The sequence below is a fragment of the Eleginops maclovinus genome, chromosome 12 (assembly GCF_036324505.1).
Source record: "Eleginops maclovinus isolate JMC-PN-2008 ecotype Puerto Natales chromosome 12, JC_Emac_rtc_rv5, whole genome shotgun sequence".
NCBI classification, from domain to species: domain Eukaryota; kingdom Metazoa; phylum Chordata; class Actinopteri; order Perciformes; family Eleginopidae; genus Eleginops; species Eleginops maclovinus.
In genome coordinates, this window is record NC_086360.1 from 12,704,293 (window position 1) to 12,731,557 (window position 27,265).

At 40.0% G+C, this 27,265-nt stretch overlaps 1 protein-coding gene across 3 annotated transcripts in view; it reads left to right on the forward strand.

Annotated features, from left to right (window-relative positions):
* Positions 1–27,265, forward strand: part of gpat2 (glycerol-3-phosphate acyltransferase 2, mitochondrial) — a 116,958-nt gene that overhangs the window by 76,611 nt on the left and 13,082 nt on the right. For 2 of the 3 annotated variants that reach the window (XM_063897907.1, XM_063897908.1), the window contains exons 3-13: positions 13,552–13,646; positions 17,698–17,808; positions 17,900–17,970; positions 18,076–18,186; positions 18,620–18,742; positions 20,640–20,739; positions 22,013–22,146; positions 22,271–22,364; positions 24,632–24,811; positions 25,993–26,091; positions 27,076–27,158. In XM_063897907.1, coding sequence (XP_063753977.1) covers positions 13,552–13,646; positions 17,698–17,808; positions 17,900–17,970; positions 18,076–18,186; positions 18,620–18,742; positions 20,640–20,739; positions 22,013–22,146; positions 22,271–22,364; positions 24,632–24,811; positions 25,993–26,091; positions 27,076–27,158 — 1,201 coding nt within the window. The remainder of the gene's footprint in view (positions 1–13,551; positions 13,647–17,697; positions 17,809–17,899; positions 17,971–18,075; positions 18,187–18,619; positions 18,743–20,639; positions 20,740–22,012; positions 22,147–22,270; positions 22,365–24,631; positions 24,812–25,992; positions 26,092–27,075; positions 27,159–27,265) is intronic. The other variant, XM_063897909.1, reaches the window with a different exon arrangement.

Consider the following 27,265-nt stretch of genomic DNA (forward strand, 5'->3'; position numbering starts at 1 on the left):
TAATGTATCGGTGTGCGCTGTGTCTTCATTGCAGCACAGGTGCTCAGCTGTTGCTGCAGGAGCAGGGCAACTCTGGGTCAAACATGACATTTGTTTGAATTTGGTCAAAGTTGTGAATTTATTACAATAAGAAGTGGATGGCAGTTAATTTTACGCAAGCTTAAATCAATGAAGCCTGTAGAGAAGTTTGACTTTGCACCAACGCACAATAATATGTTAACGCAATCTATTCTCAAGTATTGCATCAAAGCTGACAACCCTTCCTGAATATGTTTGGTTCATAAATCAGTAACTAGCAAGGCCAGCTGCATGAGACATCCGGACGCATTATGCAGTTTGTAGATTTCATTCTGAATGTTATTTTCCTATTGTAACTCCTCAGGTTTTGGTTCACATAATTGATTTTATAATGGTCTGATTTGCTTTGTTTTTAGTTGGCACATAGCTTCAATATTTGTTTGGAGTTAAGGAGAAGTATAACGGCAGTATGCCAAACAAGCCATAACCTCCATCTGTGCAGCCTGAAGGTCAGCTCAGGTGTCTTGCATCCCACTGTGTTTAATTAGCATCATGTGTCAGTGAGAAATGAAAACCTGGGAGGAAAACTGAGGTTTGAAGGATGAGAGATGATGGGTATCTGACGTGCAATTAGCACTCTACCTTTTTTGTGAATCCAGTGTGAGGTAGAAACCTTTTCATCTCACAGTATCAGATTGAAATGACTTGGTGATCAGGGTAATTATCATCAGATCTTGTTAGTCAAAAACACGATGTTCATCATAATTATTATCAGACTTTATTTGTCAGAACAGCAATCGGAGCCAGGCTTTTAGGTAGGTGGGCCTCTGGGCCTACTTTTAGGCAAGACGCCCTAAAGACGCCTTAATTTTTTCCTCCGCGGTTTTCCCCGGTGACTTCGCCTAATGTGATAAAAATTCAAGCCGAAATCGCGCTAAGCTCACATCTCGCGAGTGACTCGCGGCGAGTAAGAACACAGACAACGATCTCCAGCTTCTTCCAGCAGTGTAGTCATGTAAGAATTGTTTTTTTGTGTGAATGTTCAAAGATGTGAAAGGTCAGAAAACCATCAAAAACACATAGCTAATACAACTGTATGCTAAGTGTCTTGCATAAGTATATGATATGATATAGATTAACAAAATTGAACAAGTAGACAATAAAACTGGTAGTCAGGGAAGAGGGAATAAAAAAAATTATAAACTGTAAAAACAATTATTTAGCACGCACTCTCCTCGGCATTGAGCTGCTGGACCGGCTCATCAGGCTCAGCTACGCCAGGATTCCCACGGGGGAATTTGACTTTGCGGGTGCAAGAGAGATCTACCTCCAGGCCCCCAGGCGCTTTTAGTTAGAGGTTTTTTGTATAGTTGAGCATGTTTGAAAGAAGTAAAGTTGCACCACATTGTACCTCAGCCTCCTCAAGTGACCTAGTTCTGTTCGGTTGCAGTAGACGGGGGCCTGAGTGAGGACTGTTTCCCCTCGCCCGCAGGACGAGAGCCACTAACCGCCAGTACCATTGCGAAAGTACTGTTCTGTAATAAAGATTTCATTGTGTTTCAAAGTACCAAGTGGTCCTTCCATCATTGGGAACATAGGTGTGAGCCCGAACGTTCACAGAGAGATAAGCGTTTTATGTCTCCTTTAGTTTAGTGATCATTGGCTGCTACTGTTCCAGCAGTAGATACATGAAAATACAAGATGCATGTGACAATTAAGTTGTACCTTTTAGTTTCAGTTACACTCACTGTTCTTATGTATTAACTTATGAAACATATTATATTGTAAATCAATCAGTGTAATTATAATATTACCAAGAAATGATCTGGTCTTCCCCACCCCCCGACACACACACATACCTCCTCCCAGCCTCAACACAAAAATAATGTTGTAACAAAGACAAAAACGTGGCTGTACTCCACAAAATGTGCACCTCAAAATGCAGGAAATAGTTTTTCAGAGAGTTATGAATTTCAAAAATGTTCGGGGGGGATGCACCCGGGCCCCCCTACAATTCTCGCACCTGCGGCGCTCGCGCGTTGCTAGGCCATTGAAAACAATTGGACACCCTGTAAAAAAATCCTAGCTAAAAGCCTGATCAGAGCTTTCTTTTTCAGGCCTCGCCGACTGTGTTCCTGCCATGATGTTCTAGTTCACACTTTGATATTGCTTTCATGAAAGAACACCACATTTTACAGCAATTTACTATTTCTTACGCTTACAGCCCCGGAAAAAATTAAGAGACCACTCCGATTTTTCTTAAATCTTTATCTCTACATGTACGGCAGCCATTCCTGTGTTTGTTGAATTCCAACACAGAGAAAAATTGTCAGTAGTTAAAAAAAAGGAAAAAAAAAGTCATTTAACTCAAAGGGGTGTATGTCTCACATAAACATATTTAATCTTTTTGCTCTGTCTGGGCCTTGTCTTCTGTGACAAGATTAGTGGGGTCACACTTTGTGTGATGAAACATGTGATTGAGTATGAAAAAATAACTATTTTATTGGTAATCTTTCTTGTGAAACAGGACAAGTACTACACATAGCTACATTGAACTTACAATGCCTCTGTCCTCCCTTCCCTCTCCACTTCCTCAGCCTAGGGCAGGGATGTCCAAACTTTTTTCACAGAGGGCCACATACAGAAAAATATATGGAGAGCTGGGCCACTTATACAGGTGAATATTGTCTCATAAGTTAAGTTATAAGTTAGCAAAACAAATCAAATGTAGGTGAAAAATTCGCAACGCTTTAAGAAAAAAACAGCTTACATCCCATCTGTCTTTAGGGTTTCATTTATTTTGTTGGCAGCTCATTCCTTAAAACACAAGCCTCAGATTGCTTATAATAAGAGTAAATTTGAAGGTTAAATTTCAAGTTTGTTATAGATATAAGTTACTGGGGTTTTTTTTATCAACTCAGATTTGTTAGAAAACGTTTTACATTTTAAATGACTGAATTTATTTTAAATTGGGCTCATTAATATATTTGAACATATATATTTGAGAAGTACAATATAAGACAAGCAAACGTTTAATTTGTGGGCCATATTGCATTATACTTTTAGAATTTGCAGAGGGCCGATTCAAAATGGCCAGCGGGCCACATAGAGTCTCTTCTTTAACGCCAGTATTTTTTTAATTGATCCCTTTTGGAGAAAGCCTATGCAGCCGTGCACCCAGCATCTTTATTTTCCAGCACTTCAATGTCTTTGAGCTCCATTAGCTTAAAGGCTAAAATCTTTGTGCTATTCAGAAAAGCACTTGTAAATGTTATTGAGGAGAAGTTGTTTTGGCTTTGTTCACATCCCAAGCTGTATATGTCAGGAAGATTTTAAAAAGCCCATTTGTGTGAGCAAATTGGAAGGGCGGACACTGAATGTTGCTGGGGAGTGTTTTGTTTTTATGGCTGTACGCGTTGTCTCTGACGGGTTGTCCCCCTCGCTCTACGGCTGTCAGATTGAGCAGTGACACACTCATTCATACAAAGTATGACAGGAAGCATCCTCCTGTTGGTGATCATGGTGAAAGAACACTGTCAAACAAACAGATAGTTCCCCAAACATATTGTCCATCTGACACTAGCAGTTAGAGAGGTGATTTTTCTCATAGAAACATAAAACAAAAAGCTTACAAAAGCTGGGATGTGGCTCTGCCCAGGGCCCTGCTTGCTTCCCTGCAAGCAGAAAAGCACTATATGGAAAAACACCATAATCAGGATCATTAAAGCCTCTGATCACGCAAAGGTGTTTTCAGCTAATCCGGCTGATTAGATTTCATTCGAAAAATCAACTGAGACTTAATGTAATCTCTTAATTAACCGTCACAGGAAATGAATGCCTCTGTCAGGCAAGATGAAGCCATTTAATACATTAACAATGAATATAACCTGTGAGGAATCTAATTTTGATTAAAAAAGAGGATCTTATGGTTTTTCTAATTTGAGAAAGATCATATTTATAGTATTTTAGCACAAGTCTGTTACATCCCTGTCCATGTTGAAATGATAGATTAATATAAATAACATGAATAGCAGTTAGAAGATAGTGATTATTAGTCCTAGTTATTTTTATTTGATTGCTGGTTATCAGATGTGTTACGTAAGCATTTTCTATGAGAACTGTACTGTGGCCATTAAAGCAAAAGCAGTGATGCTAAAGGGCAGAGGGGAGCAGAGAGTAAAGGTAAAAAATTCCTTTTGTTCTGGGAAATCAATGATACTCTAGCTCCATGACGCACAGCCACTGATCCACAGATTGATTTTGTGTGTGTGTGTGTGTGTGTGTGTGTGTGCGCACATCTATTTGCGTAGATGTGTGTGTTAACCATATTAACATTCTTTTCGGATAGCCTGGTTAGCCTGCAGACTGAAAATAAAGCCCTTCACATTAAAGTCCCTGTGGCGTTATCCATGTGCCCGCCGTGCAGAATCTTTGCTCCCAATTGGTTTGTTTCAGAAGGCTCATAAGCATGTCAAAGATGTGCTGTTAACACTATTACCAAGTGCACTCTGTGACTGTATCATCTTATGTAACCCTTCCTTTGCTTAAGCAACCATCAGATTACAATTTCGGTGTTTGTGTGAGGAGACATTCTTTGCTATCATACATTTTCACAGTTATTGTCATCACATGTTAGCTGTACAGTAGTTGTTTTTACACAACATAACGTAACTTAGTGAATGGTTGTTGTCGTAGAAGGTCAACTGCTCATAGAGATTTCCTCTGGCAATAAACAGGATTTATGGTTTAGTCAACCCAAAGTAACAAAGAAGCCCTTTTGTTCTATTTTAGGATTGTACGGTATGACGTTTTTACCAATTTTCCAGTAACTGGTTACATAATTATTTGACTCGCATCAATGTTAAATTGTATTTTATTGCAATATTTATCTGCCTACTATCAAACAATTAAATTGTACTGTAATTCAGGGAGGCTTAACAACAGACCCTGTCTTGTTTGCAGTCCCTCAAGAAAACGGGAGTTAAACATCCTATTCATTACACCACCATTGCTGTGGAATACTGTTAAAGGTATAGAAATACATTTGTTAATTTGTTATTAAATTGCTCCTCTAGGAAAAACATTTATGGTTTATGGCTCCCATGTGATGTTATTACAATATGTTGTCATATTGACCATCAGATGGAGACGCTGGGTTTTTCCAAACTGTCCAAGTATGGATTAGCAAGTTGCAGCAAGTTCGACATTGCACGGACGATTAGGAGAGAGAGACTGGTAGATTTGGCGGATTATTTTCCATTAAAGTCGCAGGAAGCTTCTATCTAACATACCCTTGTTGACAATTAAACAAATACATGCACAGAAAGAAATTCAGACCTTGTTTCATTCTGCTGTTTTTAATTACAATTTCAGTATGTGATGTATAAGCCAGTATTCTGTGTGATACTCTCTATGTCAGCATTTGGCACCAACACACACACTTTGTATTTGGTTTCTTGTCGAGCTAACCATGGCCGTGTTGAAAAGTCATCCGGCACAGACACACAGTGCCATGTTGGCTTTACATTGTGTTCCTGCCATGTTTCTGTTTTTCTACACAGACTCCAGTCACGTGGCCTTTGCTGCGGTTGTGTGTCACCTTGAGGTCTTTACTGTAGGTCTATATGTTCTTTGCATCTAATAGAAACCCACCCACCCTCCTGGCTTTTAGGCTTGTATGAGCAAGTCAGAATCCACTGTTGTGGTTTTTATAGCAACACATGCCATCTCTATCTACATATTAAAACTGAGTGGCCAAAATGAACATATATCTGAATGATTTTCTCGACTCTCCATGTGTGTCTTCTTTTCAAATAGGCCCTTAGTGTATTCATAACCCGTCTCCAATCAATGAGCAGTAGCAGTTCTGGGAATAGACTCGAACACACCCACCTCCATCACACCGACTGCTGCGCTGAAATGTATTCCAATCTAATCTGACCTGGCAGCTCGTAATGGATTCTGATTTTGAATCCTATCTCATCATGGGCCCACTTAGGTCTTGGGCCATCATATTAGCAAGCTACAGCATAGTAATTAAAGACTTTAATTGATCAATTAACTTCTGAGGAGAGGAGGAACTGAGCAAGCATAAATGTGTCGAGGAATGTGTGAGTCAGATTTGAATACCTGTCACGGTACTACTAATCAGAGTTTGAATTCATATGTTCATATGTTTACAGGTATGACTGTGTGAGGAAAATGAGACTCTGATTGTAGTGTTGCGCAGGTTTGGCCTTGGCATACTGCTGTCTCTAGCTGTTTCCATGTGGTCTTTTTTTCCCCTCTGGATTGGCTTATATATCCCTTTTAGAGCCACTGCTTTACAGTTTTAACCTAGGAATGGGTAACGTTAAGGTCTTAACGGTACTACTACTCTTATTTTTATTTTTTTACTTAGTTTTTATTTCAGTTCCAGTAAATACAAACATTCCCACTTTTACATATTGTTTTTCCATTTTATCAACAACTGTATCAGCATATTTTATACAAGTAGAAAACGATTAAAGGAATTGAAGAGAAGAAGAGTAAATACATTTAAAGTACATATAAGTATATTAAGAAATCAAATTAAATAAATGAAAAATAAATAAAAAAATATATATAAATAAGGAAATAAAGAAATAAAAATAAAACGTGCAGAAGGGGGTGGACGGAGGACTTGTGTGTTAATGTGTGTACTCATTTGCCAACACCTATGCCGCTACAAACATTGTTGGTTGGGAGGGCGTAGATACTGTTGTGATCCAGAAGGTGTGGGGAGATTTGGATCAATTCACTGTATTAGTGTAGTAATGGCAGGATTCCATCTTCTAATAAATATATCTGTTTGAAGTCTCAAAGAATATGTTATTTGTTCCATCTGATAGATTTCCCGCACCTTCTCGGTCCATAGATTGTATGTTGGGGGGTCAGGTTTTATCCTCTTAATTGTGATACATCTAATTGCTGCTGTTAGCAGTATTTAGAAAAGATATTTCCTCGCTCTTCCATCGATGCCTCCTGGTATAACTCCTAATAATGCAACCTTTGGATCCTTTATGAATGGTTGGTGAAACACTTCATTAAGGGCCTCAAACACATCATCCCAGGACGTTCTTAGTTTAGGGCACGTCCAAAAGATATGGGTATGGTTACCTATTTGCGCACCACAATTCCTCCAACATTTATTGGAAGTTGTTGGGCCCATTTTAGCTACTAATTCTGGAGTCCGGAAGAAGCTTGTAATTACCTTCCATTTAAATTCCCTCCATGAACTAGAGTTGGTAACTAGATGTGCTTCAGTACATATTTCTTCCCACACATCCTGTGGTATGTCTGTAATCATTTCAGTTTCCCATTTCCCTTTTATCTGTAGTGTGCTATTCATAGTCATGCCTAAAAATATTTGGTAAAGATGGCATATGACTCTCTTATCTCCATTTCCTGTTTGTAATTTTATCAAAAACTCTTCAATTGGAGAGGGGACCAAGACTTTATTCCATTCTTTATGTTTTGTCAGAAAGTTCCTCAATTGTAAATATCTAAAAAAGTCGGTGGCGGGAAGTTTGAATTCCTCTTTTAACCGATCAAATGATTTTAGGTAACCGTCCTTATGGAGTTGGTATAGATTAGTGAGTCCCTTTGCTGACCATTGTGTAAATCCTGCATGTATACGGGAGGGTACAAAATCCTTTATAAACCCGATATTGGAAAGTGCTGAGATGGCTCTAGGTAGTCCAAATGATGGTTTTATTTTCCTCCAAGTGTTAAGTGTGACTCTAGTCCATTCACCCATTGGAATTTCCTGTCTAGGAAAGGTAATGTCTCCACGGGTCTCACACTCAAAGTTTTTTCAATATTAAGCCATCGTGTACATGTAAGATCCTGGATCCATGTTGTTAAAGGTTTTACCTGTGCAGCCCAAAAATGATGTCTTAGATTTGGAAGTTTGAGCCCTCCATGTAACTTGGACAATTGTAATGTTTTAAGTCTAATTCTTGATCGCTTTTTCTGCCATATAAATCTTGAAATGAGTCTAACTTGACAAATGTAGATTTAGGGATGTCCACAGGTGACATTTGAAATGGATAGAGAAGCCTTGGCAACACATTCATACGTACAGTCTCGATACGGCCCAGCAGAGACGGGAAGTATTGTCCAACGATCCAAATCCTTACTGATGTTCTGGATTATGCTTTTGTAATTTACATCATATATACTTTTTAACGATGGGGGAATTTGTATACCCAGGTATTTAATGCCATCTTTAGGCACTTGAACCCACTCTGGAATTTTACAGTTTGTGGAATTCTTTCCCCCAAGTCCATTGCCATTGTTTTATCTACATTTACTTTATAGCCTGAGAAATATCCATATGTTAGAATTAGGTATTTTAAGTGTGGAATTGATGTTGCCGGATCTGTTAGGTATAAGAGCACATCATCTGCGTATACTGACAACTTATGTTCTTCATCAATTGTTGTTAGTCCCTTTATGTCATTGTCGTCTCTGATTAACTGTGCCAATGGTTCAATACTGATATCGAATAGCAGGGGCGATAAGAGAGCAGCCCCGTCTGCATCCACGTTCTAATGCAAATCGGTCAGATACTGACCCATTTACTTTAACAGTAGCTTGTGGGTTAGAGTGCAATGTTTGTATCCACTTAATGAAATTGGGGCTGAATTGGAGTCGTTTCAGAGTTTGAAATAAATATTGCCAGGATACGCGGTCAAATGCCTTCTGTGCATCAAGAGACAGTATCATTGTTTCTTCTTCCCTAACTTTTGGATGAGTCATTAGATTGAGTAATTTTCTGATATTATCCCCGTAGTATCTTCCCTTTATAAACCCGGTCTGATCAGGGTGGATCATTTCTGTGATAATTGTATTGACGCGCCTTGCTAGAATGGCTGTTAGTATGCGTAGGTCTGTATTTGACAGTGATATTGGCCTATATGATTGGCACGTGGCAGGATCTTTGCCTTCCTTAGGTATTACGACAATTGTCGCATCCCTCCAAGAAGGAGCCAGGGTTCCGGATTGTAGCGCATGTTGGTAAGCTATTAGCAGTAAAGGTGATAATGTCTCTTTAAACTTTTTATAAAACTCATTGATATACCCGTCCGGTCCAGGACTTTTGTTGTTTTTCAATGTAGAGATTACATCTGTATTTCTTGTTCCCTAATTGGTTCGTCTAGCTCTTCTAATTTGATGTCATTTAGAAATTGTGCCAATTCTTTATCATCTGTGCAGGTATCGAGGTTTTTATATAGGGACTGATACAATTTTGCAAAGGAATCAGAAATTTCATCAGGTTTGGTAAGTATTGCATTGTCAGACCTTATTTTCTGTACTATATAAGAAGATTGCTGCTTTTTAAGGCTTAATGCTAACAATCTGCTTGCCCTGTTACCATTTTCATAATATCTTTGTTTTGTAAACTTTAAATTGCCCTCGATCTTTTCGGAGAGTATAGGCTATTCAGGTCCCTACGTGTTAGTTTAAGAGTGTTAAGTAGATTGGAGGTTGGTGTTCTTTTATGTTGTTGGTCAAGATGTCTTATTTGGTCTTCTAGTTCACGCTGTTTTGCTTCCCTTCTCTTTTTCTTTGCGCTTGTAAATGAGATAATGCGGCCCCTAACATATGCCTTGGCACAGTCCTATAGAATGAGAGGTGATATTTCGGGTGAAAGATTTGTATCTAAGTAATTATTCAATTCAATTTTCACAAGGCTGATAAATTCCTTATCGTTCAAAAGTGATGCATTCAGTCTCCACTGTTTGGTTTTTGACCTGTGACCTATATCCCATGATAAAGCAAGAGGTGCATGGTCAGATATAGTAATTGGTAAGATCTGTATTTCCTCAACCCTATGTAACTCTGCTTTGGGTGTAAAAAAGAGATCTATTCTAGAATAAGAAGAATGTCTACGTGAGTAAAAAGTCAAATCTCTGCCCTTGGGGAACTTATTTCTCCAAACGTCCACTAGGCCTGACTCTGTCGACAGATGTTTAAGCATTTTACTCATTCTAGAAGTTGGAGTTTTGGAGGAAGGTTGTCTATCCATAAGCTGTGACACAACACAGTTGAAGTCTCCTCCCATCAAAAGAATACCAGAGCTGTGCTGCAGAATTGTGTTAAAGATTGTACTAATAAAGCCTGGCTCATCCTCATTAGGAGCATATGTGTTCATAAGAGTGACTTGTATTCCATCAATTAATCCATTTATCAGAATGAATCTCCCCTCAGTGTCCTTATGGACCACAGTTAATGCAAAGTTAGTGAGACTCCTCTCCTTTTACCTGATTGATGTGATGAATAGAACACTTTATCTGCCCAGGATTTTTTCAGTTTTTCATGTTCGATTTCTGATAGATGGGTCTTCTGCAGGAATACTATTTGGCAGTTAGCTCTTTTTAGTTGACCAAGGATTATCTTCCTCTTTATAGGATTATGAAGGCCTTTGACATTATAGCTTATAACTTTAAATGTCCCCATGACTCAAATTTTGAATTGGAGAGAGTATTTAATTGGGGCGACGAGGAGGGAAAGCAGATGGACAGCAGGAAATTGGGAGTGGGGCGTGGTATACAATATCAAGTGTGTATTCATACAAGGGAAAGTGGATGGGTGTATGGAGGCAAATATTTTCAGTATGTTTGGATGGGGGCAATGGGGTGAAGGTGGGCTGTCTGCACAAAATAAGAGAGAGTAAAAAATAAATATAAATAAAAAGGAATATTTATGGATGAACTTAAAACATTATATGATGCAGGATCCGTGGGGAACAGTGGGGTCCGAACAGGTACTGAACACAAGATTATAGATGGCAAAAATTCTGCCATCATTAGTGTCTAAACAGACCCTTGGGACAAGGTCCCAAGCTGCAGCTCAGAACTTGCAGCTGTGCAAGCAGGTTTTTAGCAGTGCTCGCCTTTGCTAGGATGCAAAACCTAACAGAACAAATAAAGTTATTGCTTGGCCAATCAGGACCTGCAGGATCATGTAATAAAGTACAACAAAGATAACGACTCCTAACCATAGCGTCTCAGTAGTCAAAGTAATTATAAATTATATAAAGTTATCAGTGGTAGGCGGTTTTTCTTCACAAGTTCACCTGTGAAATAAGGATACATACGATCAAGTCTCCATCTCAGTCGCTGGGATGACATTGTTTTTTACATAGTCCATGGCCTTCGCAGCATCCAAGAATTCTTTCTTCTCGTTGTTGTGGGAGATCCGGAATCTGGCAGGAAAAAGTATTCCCACCGGACACCCCGTCTGTTTCGAAGCATCTTCCTGACGTCTGTGAAGGCTGCTCTGGCCTTAGCTACTTTAGCTGTGTAGTCTGGGAATATGGCGATTGGTTTGCCGTTATAGATGAGTTGGTTACTGCTGTTGCGGGCCCTCCTCAGGATATCCATGGCATCTCCGTCTTTGTGTAGTTTTGCGATGATTACGCCCGGCTTGTCTTCCGGCTTCCTCTGTGTCAAACTGCGGTGTGACACAGAGCTCCCACAGCCTGCATTTCCTTCCTTAACGCTTCAAAGTCATCTGCTAGGGCACTCTTCAACTCCGCTCTTATTACGCATGAAATGTCTGCCTTTAGGGAGGCGAGTATGTCCGCTTTAACCGATGCGATGTCCATGGCTAAGCTAGCTGGTATAGGTTGAGTTTGGCTGGAGTTCACCGGACTTTTTGCCGAGGAGGAGTTGGGCCTTGCTTTGGACGAGCCGTCGTACTTGTATTTTTCGTAGATTTGACGCCATATACACCGAGATATTTTCCTCTTGACTGCGCTGTAACTTATTAGTGATACGTTCTGAGCCTTTAAACGCACAGTTTGAAATGTAAGTGTCGTTAAAATATGGAATTATTAAAGATTCTGCAGGAGCCCCGAGAAGACGTCTTACTCCATTTATCGCTCAGTAGCGCCCCCTTATCTGTACTTTTTGATTTTTTTTTTAAAGGGAAAAACTTAACAAATTAGAAACCGAATTAACATTATTTTATTTAAATGTAAAACAAATCAAATATGTATTATTATTATTACTACTGAAGTACAATACCTGAGTACTTATACTTTTACTAAAGTACAATATCTGAGCACTTTTACTTTTACTCAAGTACAAGATGTGAGTACTTCTCCCACCTATGCGCACCTGACGTGGTAACGTTACTCGTAATTGAGGCAACAGAGCTACGAGTGATGGCAGTCGCAAACTGAGCATTTCTCCGTTTTAAGATGATGCCGTTTGCACAGATTGGTCATGTTTCCGCGATTACAAACGAGCATTGCCCACGTCGAGCCTTATTGAGTGTAACTTTTGAACGCTCCTATAGCAATATCGATAATGTCGGAAAGAAATGTAGAAATGTAGCCCCGGGTTCCGTTTAGTACCGGGTTTCGGTACCCATCCCTAGTTACACCCTTTACTACCTGTTTTGTTGCCTCTCTTCCTAGGTTTCAAGGTTTTATTTGTCATATGCACAGCAGATACAGCGTATATGTTGGCAATGAAAATCTTATGTCGTGTGCTCCTCCAACAACTCCACATACATGGTGCACCTGTGAAACATCAAAGCAGCCCTGGGACCCTCTTGTCAATGCCATAGTTGGTAATGAATGTGGGAACTTAATCCAGTTGAAATGGAGGATCTCCCAACGGGGAAGGCTTAAGTTTTAATTAGCAAAGTTAATGTGGCAGAGTAGGATCAACCGAGTGGGACACAGGGATGCAAAAAGAAACGTCTCTTATTGAACCTAATTAGACAGCCGAATCTGATGGGTGCAACCACAACGAGATTTGTGCTACAGGAAGACAGCAACGTCCTTTTTATAGTAGAAACAAAGCCTTACATGAAACTAAAAGGAGGCTCTCTTTCTCTCTACTGATGTGAGCTCAGACACAGCCAACGCTATCAATTAGGTAACCTATTTAAGCTCGATCAAATTACATTGTGACCTATGTTGCCAACTCTCATTATTGCGTTTCCAAGTGGGCAAGGGACCAGCATCAGTTACATAAGAGCTGTTTTCCTGCTGATGGCGATGTAGCCTGCTTTTAATGATTTATAACCAACCAGTGAGTGTTTGCCCTGCTCCACCTGTGCGTTGCTGAGCTAAGACAGCCTTGAGTTCCTCTCCATCTCTTATCTCTTAATAGTATTTCTGTCGTCATTTTTTTCCTTCCTGAATACAAAAGTGGTCACAAAACTTTTAAAGTAAAGTTTGCCATAAGTGGAAACAATGGGGAAACCGAAAGGAAAGGAAGGTTTTTAGATGGGGTAAGGGAAGAAGTGACAGTTAGATAGGTGAAATGTAAAATGTAGCTGTGGGCACAGGAGGATAGGTCGGTGAGGGCTGCCGACTCTCCACGGCAATGACCAAATGCGTTTTATGTCACAGTGAGATTGTGTGTGTGAGTGAGTGGATGTGTTTCGGAGAGATGAAACCTTTTCTAAAAGCACTGCCCTCTATAAGTCACAAAATTGGTCTTGTATTGTGAGAATGTTTAACACTTTATAATGGTTTCTTTCCTTTATTAGATCTCCCAGTAGAAGTCTGCACGCAGCTCACCATGATGCAGGAGAAGAGCGACAAAGACATGATCCTTCCAGCCTTTCAACAAAACAGACCTGCTGTAAGTACACTGCCTGCATGACTCTCTCCCAATGTCATCTCCCGCTCTACTCCACACGCACCCATCTCAGATTCTTTGTTCTTCACAATCATGAGAGAACATGCACAGCCCCATGTGCTCTACTCTGTTTGATGTTTAAGAAATCATAGGATGTGCTGTGAGTCATTCTGATCCAGCAGAGAATGAAGGACTTTTAAAAGAAAAAGCTTTTGGGAAATGTTCTTATTTGCCATTAAAGGTCCCCTATTATGCAAAATGCATTTTTTGATGTATTTTATACATAAATATGTGTCCCCGGTGTGTACGGAGACTCACAAAGTGTCAGAAAATACAACCCTCCCCCTTTCCTCTTTACCCACCTCTCTAAAAACGGGGGTACAAACGAGCTGATCCAGATTTGCTGCCGATATGACGTCATAACCGAAATGTGGGCTGGCTTTACATTGCACTCCTGGCAATGTCCCCCCCATGTGACACGTCCAAACCTATCGTCCGCAATATACAGTCGCGAGCTGAATCCCCTCAAGCACCTCTGTGTCTGTGTGTTCAGCAGGATGTCTGCAGGAGGGACTAAGAGTTGTTGTATATATAATGTCACTGTTCTAGTGGTAAACACGGAGAAGTGTTTCAGAAATAATGCTTGATGTGGATTGGAACATAATATGGGGTTAAATCACATTAGCTGAGTTTCTCCGTTAGAGACTTCTCTCTTCAGACAGAGATCATGCATGCGCTCCAAAGGGGTGTGGCCAGCTTCAGCTCAGCTCAGCTTTAAAGTGACAGTCACAGAATCAGCACTTCAGGAACAGGGCTGAAATAGAGGGGTATGAGGCATGCTACAATGGGTGATCTGTTTGGTATTTTGAGCAAAACACTTCACAGGTGAGTTTTGTATAGATATTGCTCTACAATTTATTGTTCAAATATAGCATAATAGGAGACCTTTAAATGAGTAGATCGATGCTGGATTCGGTGTGTGTACAATGTATGGGCTGCAGCCTGGAGGAAATAAGCTTAGCTTGGCATAAAAACTAAAAGCTGACAGCCCACCTGGCTTTGTCCAGTGTTCAAAAGGCAATAAGCACCTGGAAACCTCACATTATATCTTGTTTGTTTAATCCCTTCACAGGTTTTTGCCAAAATGTTCTTCCATTCAATAGATCTAACTTTACAATTTATGGGAAGTCATTACGACGTCAGATCTGGTTATAATATATATAACTATTGGTTGGGAAGTGAATGTCAGTAAGTTGTAGGCATACAAGATTTACTGCCATTATTCTTTAAGAAAGAAATGCAAATTGATGGTTATTATTTCCTAAAATGTAAAATCATACTTGTCATACATATTCTGATATCTGATTCTAGCCTGATAATACTTGAAGTCAATCCTATTTATGTAACCCAATATCACAGATGAGCTCAAGCAGCTTTACATCTTTACAGCCTACAACACCCTGACGCAGCACGGTCACACACATTATTGATGGTTCCATCCCAAGCTTTGTTATTACAGTAATGTTTGTTTCTGAATCAAAAAAAATTCACTACTCTTGTTATCTGGAATCCATCATCATAATTTAGCCAGGAGAAAGTGTCATTGATTTTTAGGGATTAATTACCTCATTTCCTCTTAACAGGGTAATCAGTCTGTATCCTAACTAACACTTAATCTCAGAGACAGTTACAGCCCACACACACACTGCATGATAACGAGTGAGTATCAATGAATAACACAAATATTTGTACACCTGACCAGCACTCAACATGCTGCAGGAGGCCTTAGCTCTGATTAGTACTCAGTGTGGCCTCTGCTTAAGCACATGAGCTGTATACACCTGCACTGATTGCCTGATGCTGGGTCTCATCTGGGCCCTGTATTAATATTTACAGTACTGCAAGTTGCATGCCCCCATGAATTCAGAGTTAACCCAATCACAGCAACACAGACATCAAAACAAACTCGGAATAAAGCAAACAATTGAAGCATTTTGCTGGTCCCCCCCTCCCATATTTTTCAAATTTTTCAGCGCTGTTGTATTTTTGATGAGACGTGAAATCAAATGTACTTGCCGACAATAAAATCCTTTTTCTTTGTCAGCTTATCAGACAGTACGTGCAGGCACTAAAGACACCGGGTTACTAAGAGATACCCGGTCGCACAGGTGGAGAATGAAAAGCATGTTTGAATGGAGTAGTAACCTAGATACAGTGAATCTGTATATACAAGCAGCGGGTCAGTAATAAGATTGTATCCCTGACCTTAATTATCAAGCTCTAAAACTAACGGTGCATTTAAAGTTCATGTAAATGTGTCCTTGTGACGAGGTTCTCTCTTAACCCTCCACAAACATTGGTGTAGTCGAAAAATTGAGATCAGATGCTTTATTGCAAAGTCAAAAAAACATATACCGGTTTGAAAAACAATGTTGACAAATAATTAAACCGAGTTGTCTAATAATGTCCATAACTTGGAGCTGTTGCCTTATCTGCAACCAAAATCAGACTCCCATTCAGTCCCAAGACAGTCCCTTATATACACACATAACCCCTCCAAGTAGGCTTGTCACTCATTTCTACAGAATAGGGCATTATCTATTTGTTGACGTTCTTATAGAACATAAAATATATGCCATATTTTCATATTCTAACCTCCTAAATAAACAGGTTAATTATCACTGAGATTCAAATCAAACATCATTATTAAACTTAAAAGAAAGGATAATTGCATGCATCGTTAAATCATATTTAAACAACGGAAGTGATGTGCCGCCGTCTTTTCAAAATACTCCCTTGTTGGGGAGACGGCGAAAACCGCCGCTCGCCACCTGTCCTTGTAAGTAGCGAATCATAGTGTGAATGTATGTTTATATAAGTGTAGACGACCAAGCGTGCACTCATGGTCGTGCTACAGAAACGGGAGGAAAAAAAGTGTGTGTGTGTGTGTGTGTGTGTGTGTGTGTGTGTGTGTGTGTGTGTGTGTGTGTGTGTGTGTGTGTGTGTGTGTGTGTGTGTGTGTGTGTGTGTGTGTGTGTGTGTGTGTGTGTGTGTGTGTGTGTGTGTGTGTGTGTGTGTGTGTGTGTGTGTGTGTGTGTGTGTGTGTGTGTGTGTGTGTGTGTGTGTGTGTGTGTGTGTGTGTGTGTGTGTGTGTGTGTCGCCCACTGTCAGTGGAAACTCCGTGATCCGCTCCGCCACAGTCCTAAACAGCAGCGGATAAGCTGATAGAGGCTACTTTCTATACTTTTTGTAGCTTGAATTATTTTCAATGTAAGGACGCATTGCTTTGTGCCATGGTCTTTTGTTGAGTCCCACAGCTGTCACAGCCATTCTTTGTCTCCCCCAGTCTTTGTCAGGCACATGTTTACAGTTAAAAAACAATAGAAACCCAGTTATTCATTATATGAATGGCCAATTAATCTGATTCACTCCAATTACATTAGATTTGTATAAGTAAAGAAATCAGGTTACTCACTTTAATCTAGCTCTGGCTGTATCATTAGCACACTGCTACTTTTGGCATATACTTCTTCTCTAAAGCAGACTGCTTTGAGGGGCAATTAGAGATGACGGTGGGTCCCCAACAACTAGTGTTATTTTAGGACCTTAAGCTACAACACACACTGTTTTATGTTTGATCTGAATCTCCCAACAAGAAGCACAAGCAGGATGTGTGCTGTCATCAGGGGTTTCTACTTGGATATTGTATAGCCAGCTGTTGGAGTCCAGGGGCATGCTCCCACGGAGAGGAAGTCTGTCAGTAAAAGCCCGCATTTGGGGGTCTGGCACAAGTTAATGCAACACTTGCATCATATACACAGATTTAAATGATTGCATAATGAGTTGCCTACCTGATTTTAATGATATGCATTAGGCTTTTTGTGTGTTTTAACTCACACTGTCTGTAAATAGCTCATATTGACTACTTAATTCCCTTTCCAAAGCTATAGGCACATTACCTAAGGCAGCAGAACATCTAAAAACTTGTGGTTGCAACACCTGTGTATTGTGTCACTTTGTCTGGTTCATTTGGGTGTGTTTCTTTCCCTGTCAGTTGTCATGGGAAATGAAAATGAAGAAAAGGCTGATGACCGTTCCTGCTTGTCTGGGCAAATTCAGACCCACTGTTGGCCAGTGCTGCCACCAGTGCACCCCCGACAGTCTGGTGAGTGTGCAACATAGGAGAATGTTAGAGAAAGAGAGTAGAGGAAAGTTTGAAAATGAGTGTTTACATTTATATTCTCCAAATGACTTAGCGCAAGAAGATCGGACCAAACACATTCATCGGCTTCCACAACCTGCTGAGTGTTAAAGAGACACACACCAGGTATTGATTACATCTACAGTGTTCAACAACATATGAAATGTTCCAGTCCCAACTCACCCACCTATGCACACTATCTGCCTCTGCATTGGTTGTTTTGTATTGTAGGTATCGAGGCTGGCTGGTGCGGAGGGTGTGCTGCGTGCTGTTTGTGAGTGGGTGCAAGGTTTACGCGAGTCCTGTTAGCAACAGATTGGAGAGAGTCTGTCAGAGCAACAGGTACCTGAGGGGAGAAAGAATGAGGAGGAGAGGAGTAGAGATGTCAGAAGAGAGTAAATAAATGATAGGTAGAGATACAACAAATGAAACGGGCCCTGCAGTTCTAAACTGAGGGATGGAGAAAGAATGAGGGAAGATAAGAGACACAAACAAAGATACAGAAAATAAAGAGCAGCATTTCGTGTTTGCAGGGTGAATGAAAGGAAATGGGTTAACCTGGGACTGTCGTCACACTTTCCCTATCTCTGTCACCTAGTCTCTTCAGCTTGTATCTGTTGTTTTCTCTCCTTCGATGTAATTGAGTTTAACCTTTATGTAACCTCTTTACTCAGGGATGTTGTTGTCTTACTGGAAGACGGGTGTTTGTCTGCATGGGGCACAAAAGAGGCTTTGTGATGTGTTAACCCTGCTGTCCTGTGACCATGGGTTTCAGTGTGAAGGAGGCACTCTCAGCAGAGCAGAAAGCACCCGAGGGGAGTGAAAGCCGGGGGCAGCTCAGCCACCTCTCATCATTCCTCCCCCTCATCAACACCAGCATCTCCACTGGCCTCTTACGGTGCGTGTGTTTTCATGTGTGTTGGCCAATCGTCAAAGGGCGAGGTTCAGACACTGCCGTCAATTGTTCATTTATTAAATGCATCTTTGTATGTATTGATTTAAACTATGAGCTGAACTATGCAACCCTTTACTTACAATTAATAAATAGCATATATTTTCACTTTCATGGAGATTGAAAAAACAAAATACCCCTAAACCTAACCCCTTCCTCTGCTATCGGTCGCTGCAGGTGAAGCCCCTGCAATTTTATTTATGAGAATCATGTTTTCCCATAAATTTTGTTCTGCAACTTAAAGAATAAAGCTGGTATGATTCAATAATCCTCTTACTTTTCTTGCCAACAAATCCCATGAAAATACCAAAACGAACACCGAATTTATTTGGCTAACAAGTATTTTTTGTGTAGCCAAAGCCTGATGCAACCTATTCATCTGTGCCATATACCTCTATTTTTGCCAAAAAGAAACACATCAGAGAACCACACAGTCGCACTGGCTGACATGTTCTTTTTTTGCTACGGTAAACATGGTCTAACACTCCATCCTGCTGCCATACATTCTCACAGTTTGAGTAATGTGTGTGAAAAAGCACAGCGCCCCTAGCTGTTTTAATGGAAGTTTTTATTCAGGACATGTTCTGAAGCTTCACCTCTTGAAGAAGTTGGATTGATGTGAGAGAAAGGCCTTGGTCTTTTCACAGGATTTGTTCACGAAAACAGAAGTACAGAATACTGCGAGCCTTATCCTTAAAATACTACAATACCCAAGGGCATAGGCTGCTGTGAAGAGGAAGCCAGTCGAAGTGAGAACAACAACTGTAGCAAATTCAGAACCAATCTGTCGTGCAGTTCGAGTAAAAAACAGCACACCATATTCTTTTAATTACTGAATCAAAATCATGTGATTCATCTTGAATGTGTCATCAGTTTTCTACAGAGTTCTATATTTAGCTTAGTTTCACTAAAGACGCCATCAACCGAATTGAGGCCCGGTGATTAGATTGAATCAGTTTTAGCAAAAGGCTCCTGTATACCAGGATGTTTTTGTTACTGATGATCAATTAGAGGATGCACAACATGCCATCCTTGTTGCTAACTGATGGCGCCTAAAAGAGAAACAGAAATGGTTCACATTCTGAGTAAACATGTTGGTCAGATGGTACTTTTTTTATAACTCTATACTGATGCGTGACTATCAATCAGTAAGCAACATGCTCTTCAAGAGGACTGACAGTTGTTGAGGCATAAACTTGTCTATGGGCAGTGGAAGACATGCAACACACTTCGATTGCTCGGTGCAAAAAGATATGTGTTGTATTTTAAATTGGGTGTTGGGGTTCGGTCGGCTCTTAAGAGCCTGTCTATGTCCCCACAGATAGTATTATATTCCTGCAAATGTCTGGAGAAATGGTGTGAAAACTCGTGGATTTTTCCCTTAAATACTTTTGAGGCAATTGTTAATTTTTGGAAATTCTCTGCATAATCTGCTCTGGACTTTATTTGTTCTCGTCTCTTTCTGTCCCCCTTTTACAGCCTCTGCCTTCGTCTCTATTCATAGCTGTCACCCTCACACACACTCCTCTTTATCGTTTTCCATTTTGCTTTTTCCCATGTCATCAGTTTCTTTCTCATCCTTATCCTTCTTATACCCTAGTTGTCACACTCCCATCTGTCTTGTTTACATGTTTCCACACTTAACTCAATCTTCACTTTCTCTCCTAAAGCTCTCTTTTGCTCGACATCCCGTGATACACAGATTTCTTAACCTAGCCTCTATCTCTAGCCGTTTATTATTCCTTATGTACATGGTTCCCCTCTCCTCCTTATCTCCAGTCATTAATTATTTTTACCCTTTATTTTCTATGCATCCCTCCACCCACTATCCTTTCCTGGTTAGATTCCTGAGCTGGTTGTTGCTGAAGATGTTTTCTTCCATGTTTGGCAGTATTCAAGTTAACCTCAACCATCTGCCGGCTTTGCACAGGGCTTCACAAGAGGTGCAAGTATCTATAAACCCACACATGCATATGTAGACGCAATGTACTAACTTTAATATTCAGATAAGATTAAATGTGCTGCCATAAGTTACAGCCCAAAGGATGTCAACTCGTCCCGCAAAACATTAAAAGCCCACTTTGCATTTACTGCCACTAATATGATGTTTTGGCTCGACACACATCCGCACTCAGGATGTGCTCAGCCATTTAATGAGATTATAAACAGCTACAGCCCGATGTGTACACATCTCTTAAAAATCAGTTCAAGATAATATAAATAATGTTTTCTTAGTGAAGTAAATGTACTTTTTAACGTCTGTAAAAATAATTCAATGTACATTTTCAAGTACTTATTTTTCTTGTCATGGTTTTAATACTGTTATCCTTTTCCTGTCCCTTGTACTACACAACTCTAATTACATGGTTGACTGAATAATTATAGGTAATAAGTCTGAGTCAGGGCTGCTGTTAGAGAGGTTCAAGATGGAAATGAATGAATCCAGTGAACTATATCTTTGAGTTCAACCTCACTGAAATGCAGTTTATTATTATCAAGGCAAATCCACAAAGACTTTAATCTAGTGAAGCTTATGGTTTTCAAAAGTGGAATATGCAGCATTCTTTTTGTTATTTACACAATTTAAAAAGTTTCTTGACAAATGGATTCTGCCAGTATTTTACACATACAGTACATGAGTGTAAAGAGAGCTACTTCTTGTGAGCTATTGCAAACAGTATTCCCTCTTTACTGTAGTGCCCCGATATCCACAAAAGCACAATCAGTTTTTATCTTTCTGCTTTCATTTCACTCGATATACAGTATAATTGAGTCTGCCATAGTTGCCCTTCATTTCCATGTTTTAATGGAAAAAGAAATGCTTCTAAAAGATAAAAGGCCACATGATATACAGAATAATTGAGTTGTTGATGCCCTTGGTACAGGGTATGCTGTCACCCTCTACAGTACATACTGTCACTAAGCATATTCTCACGTATAACCTCAGCGTCTTTCTTAACTATCAGGGTTTAAAACGTAATGACGTAATTTTGTATGCCTGTTGGTTTCAACTTTTTAAATATAATTTCTTGCCATTGCATTCTTCTGAGGTTAGTTAAAGCTTGTGGAGCTAGATTATGATATTGATTGAATATGAGGCCAAAGAAAAACTATCCTAATCCAGGCGCCACCTCTGCACAACACAATTGTTTGCCATGATGAATGACCAGGCGACGGCTCGTGTTTGACTAAAGCTTCTTCTCCTCTGTAACTCAGGGATCTCCGCTAGTTTATGTGTATGTGCATCAGAGCGTCGTGGACTGTGCTCTCATCCCTCTGGTGCTCTTCTGTCACAGCCTCAGAGTCCCATACACTGTTTTCCCGCTCCACATTAAAAGCTCCTTCATAAGGTACAGTCATACACACAAACTCACAGAGAAGCATAAAGGTAAAAAGTATCCTTCACTACAAATAATGTTTGCAGACACAATATTTGGAATAATTTGTATTCACAGCACTATGTTTATCCTGTAGATCAATCCTGCAGAAAGTCGGTGTCCTCCTACCACCTGCACTGATGAAGCAGGATGCTGAGACTGACAGACTGCTCGTCCCTCTCACGACCTCTGTAAGTCTGATGTGTTGTGATGGTTTTAAAATGAGGTTGGATGCGGCAATAACCAGAATTATAAAGAAGTTTTGAGTCAGCAGTAGACGCCCAAACAAGATTTTAACAAGATAAGGATTCAACAGAGATACAGTACAAATTGCTCTGAAAGTCTGTATTCACACACAGACAGTGGCGCTATGAGCTGAATGCTAACATGCTGATTTAGCTGGTGTAATATTCTGTTGCACCATATTTAGTTTAGCTGGCATACTTAATCACTTTACTGGGTTCACAATTTTAGTTCAGCTTGTTGGCATTGTTATTATTGTGAGTTTAGCGGTTGTCAACTTGAGTTTCCCACAAATTAAAACCAAAATTACAAGTAATGGAGTTCAAATCTATACTGAATTATCATTAGGTCATCACTTCTGTGCATAACTCCACTAGTTGAGATATTTCACACAAAACCACAAACGTTGACCTTAAAGTGGCCCTTGATTAAAAGGTCAGAGGATCATCTAATAGTCATTGATATAATTTAATCCAGACTAAATTGGTTAACCAAAAAACTGCCACACCAACATGTCCATCCATAGAACAAGACCAGTAGCATGGCTAACAATCTGAGTCTTATTTGAAGGTATCGCTGCCAATGCAAGATGCACTTGGAGAAGCTAATTTAGCCTTTAGCTTCAAGCGGGATGACTTTGAGGATTTCTGGTTTAAATAAGATGTATTTAAATGCAATGTCTCTCCTACTTTTGATTCACAGAAGTCCTTAAACAACTGTTTACACATATTAAAATGCCCACTTTGAAAGTCAAAAGCCAATTTACGTTTCGTGTACCCTTTTCTGAAAGTCACTAACCATAAAACGCCTTCCTACTAGCCTTTCCATCCTGACAATTGAGCAGTATGTCATACGCTGCATATGTGAAACCAAAAACAGTCTGTTTACTAGTAGATTGGAAAAAAGCACCGCTCCACGAAACAAATAACACATTGCTAATGCATTTCGCAGAAAAATCCTTCACTGACAGCAGGTAATTATATGAAATTGCAGCGTAAGATACCTGTCCTTCTAATTTAGCTGTTTAGCGTTTGTGCATTTTGGTACACACACACACACACACACACACACACACACACACACACACACACACACACACACACATTTCATAGCACTCCATGGTGAAGTGTTATCACAGGCAGTCCCTCAATCAGAAACCTGTCTCTGCACCCTTCTCCCTCATTCCCCGGTACTCATCATACTCTCTATTCATCCTCAAAATGACCAAGGGCCTTGAGTTTTGCTACAGAGATTGCAGCTTTGGAGTTGGTTGGATTGACAAAGCAATGAGGAAGAGGGTGGAGAAAGCAGAAGAATAGTGTTTGGTTTTATTTTGTGACCTTGGTAGGTCTGAGCAGGTTGCTTCTATTTTTTTGAGAAGGTAATCTATGTTTTTTGGCCACATTTTAAAGATTTATGTGGTCTGTATTAAGGACTCCCTCCTATATCTCCTCTCCTGTGTCACACCTGTCTTCAGTACCATCTTTGTAGTCTTCTTCCTAATGCTGTGCACTCGATTATTTATCTATGATCAACACTTATTCATCATTTATATCTTCCTGTCTCCATGTCTACCAAGGTAGATCTTTTTTGCTTTGTATCAGTTTCTAAAGACGATTTCATTTGGAGGAGTTGCCTGCTTTATTAAGATTAATATTTAGTTATACAGCTCAATGAAACAGCTCCGGCTGGCATTAATCGTCCAGACTACAGCCACAGAGGAACATAAACAGGTTGTTTATGTGTGGCGCAGCAAGTAGTTTTTTTTTTTCATAGATCATTTATGTGAGTAAGCATATTGACTGTGCATGTGGAAGCAGGCTTTTATATTTGTTTATTTCAATGTTAAAAGACCTTTATTGTTTATTGAGCGCAGGCCTGCTTCGCTGCTGCCCAATGGTAATTTGATTGTTCCTTGTCTGTAAGGTGAAAGCACTACTTGGGGCAGGGGAAAGTATCTTTGAAATGTCGTGAAGTGTCGCCCACAGTCCCTTTTTAATCAGCTCTTTATTCTGGCTGCATGCTGCGTTTTGACTTCTCCTCCCTCTGCAGCCCTCCTCACTTTGTTTTCCTGCCTCTTGTTATTCCCTCCAAGGTCTAGTTCGCTAAATTGCTTATGTATATTTAAAAAAAGGCACGACAGGAATCTAATGTTAACTGCTCCCCTACTGCTAAGACCGTTCAGACCTTAGTCTCTGCCGCCATCTCTCCTCAGCTGGTACGTGAGCTGCTACATGAGGGTCAGGCCATAAGTGTCAGTTTGACAGCGGAGTCTGGCCGGGGCGGCCAGTGGCTGGCTTGTATAAGACAACTCATCAAAGAAGGATCTGTCCCCGATGTCAGTCTGGTACCTGTTGGCATCTCCTATGACTGTGTGCCAAAGACCAACACACAGGTGGGTGCATGTACACACACATTCTTGCAATCACACACCAACACGACTTAATGAGAACCCTATATAACGTCTTCAGGAGCAAATGAACCGGTTTAGTTAAGAGGAGAGGTTTTAAAACTGAAGGGTGCCTCACAGTTTTAAAACCTTGAAAGTCGATATTGCGTGAGGTGATGTTTGCATGCCAGTGTAAGAACAACAACAGGAAGTAAGGTGTTGTCATTTGGTTAGTTATGGACATGTTTAATTAAAACCCTGCTTCAGTGTCACTTTCAATTCCAGAGGATTTGAATTATAAAAAAATAGTCATAATCAAATTACAGAAAAAAGAGAGTTCTTATTATCCAACAACTTTCATTCAGAGCACAGCACAGGTTGTAGCCCTCAGTGTAACTTATTAAATCCATGGCAACGTTAAACTATCTGTCTTCCTCACAGGTAGTTATAAAATTAAGAGCATTCCCCAAATAGTATTTGGACCAGGAGTCAAGGAAAAACCCATTATATTTGGAGCTGATCCTAATCACAATTTGTTGTCCATTTTTGTTGTCACTACATCTTGATGTTTGTGCCGCATTCATGTGGTGTGAAAATCACCAGAAATTGAGTTCAAAATGAGAAAAGTCGTGTGGCCGCCAGCTCAGAAACCATTTTCAGTGTTGATTGCATGATCTGAACAATGAAATGCAACAATTCAGCATCCGTATTGTTCCACAATCACTGCTTAAAGCTCAAAAACACACTAAAGTTAATGTGTGCATTTCTTTCCTTTTTAATAGCATAAATTTGTATAGTCTCCATTAGTCTTGCAGTCTGTTCTCTTCACTTAAAGAAGATACTGGAGAGCGGGTGTTGCTTTTGGTTAATTGCTATGATAAGGTCGTCCACAAACCATTTTGATCTGTCATTCAAACAGTACTATCGCAACACTATTTATCTTAGTGCTCCTCATTGATCCTGCTCATTAGTGGTATTACTGCTGTAATGTCCCTCCTAAAGGCAAAGTCTCATTATGATTCAATGCTCACTCTCTGTTCATATCGTGTGTGTGTGTGTGTGTGTGTGTGTGTGTGTGTGTGTGTGTGTGTGTGTGTGTGTGTGTGTGTGTGTGTGTGTGTGTGTGTGTGTGTGTGTGTGTGTGTGTGTGTGTGTGTGTGTGTGTGTGTGTGTGTGCGTCCTCACAGGTTGGCCTCAGCTCTATGTTGCGCTGGCTGTGCTCTCTCCTCTGGAGGAGACTGGAAGGAAATGTGAGGATCGACCTCGCTCAGCCGTTTTCTCTCAAGGTGCAGAGCAGAAAGACTTGCTTATCATTTACAGAAAATGTTCCCATACTGTTTTTGCCAGAAAACCCTTTAAAATCTAGCATTTGACATATCACGACAGGATATATATTTAGATTGGCCTTGAGTGTTTGCCTTCCTAAAGTATGGAAAAAACTAATCCTAAATACATGTTTGTTATATTTTCCTCTCCATTTATATTTTCTGTCTCTTTAATCAGCATCTTCTGGCATTAAGGTGGACTCATTAACTTAGCTTACCCTTATAAATAAACATATTCTTGACTTAAATGATAAAAGCCCTTCAATTATACAGTTGGTATGTTGAGGTTGACTTCAAATGTCTTTGACTCTATAACAGTTTGAGCCGACTTCCCAAAAATCACCGTTTTATATTTCTTGACCTAATTATTTACTTGCGATAACAATTTTGACTGTCATGATCAGAGCTATTCATTTTTTATTTAGCCTGTTGGCAGAGGCAGGACATTTGGCATTGGGACAGCAGACTGTTCCAGTGGCGTGGATCATGAAAGCTAAAAGGATATTGTCCATAAGAATGAATTTCAGGCATGGTTTGGGAGCTTTGCTGTTGGCCACAGTGTATTTGATCAGAGCCAGAATTTGCTCCCAGTTGTGGAGCCTGGTTAGACTTTCCAGGAACAGGATCAGAAATGTCTTTCAACAAAATTCAACATAATGCAAGAGAACTGCAAACTGCAAACTCCAAAATAAATAATAAGTTGAAATAAGACACCTCTCAGCAATATCATCTTCATGAAGTGTTGTAATAGTGTACCTAATAAACTGGGTTGGAAGGAAGGTTTTCACATGGCAATAATAACAGGGGATTAAGTGGCAGCAATAAAACATCAAAATTATGTTTCTCTTTTTTACACTTGGTTTAACAATATCATCACTATCTAATGATTTAGAGACTGTGTGTGTGTGTGTGTGTGTGTGTGTGTGTGTGTGTGTGTGTGTGTAGGAGATGTGCGAGTCAGGGAGGTGCAGAGTAGATGAATGGCTCCCTCTGCAGGACCTGTTGCTTCCAGTTATCTTCAACCACAGGTAATGAAACCACCTGTGTACATACTTACACGAAACAAACCACAATGGAGTTAGGATTTGGTTTGGGTATTATCTAACATCTGTCAAATCAAAAAGTTACTTTCTCC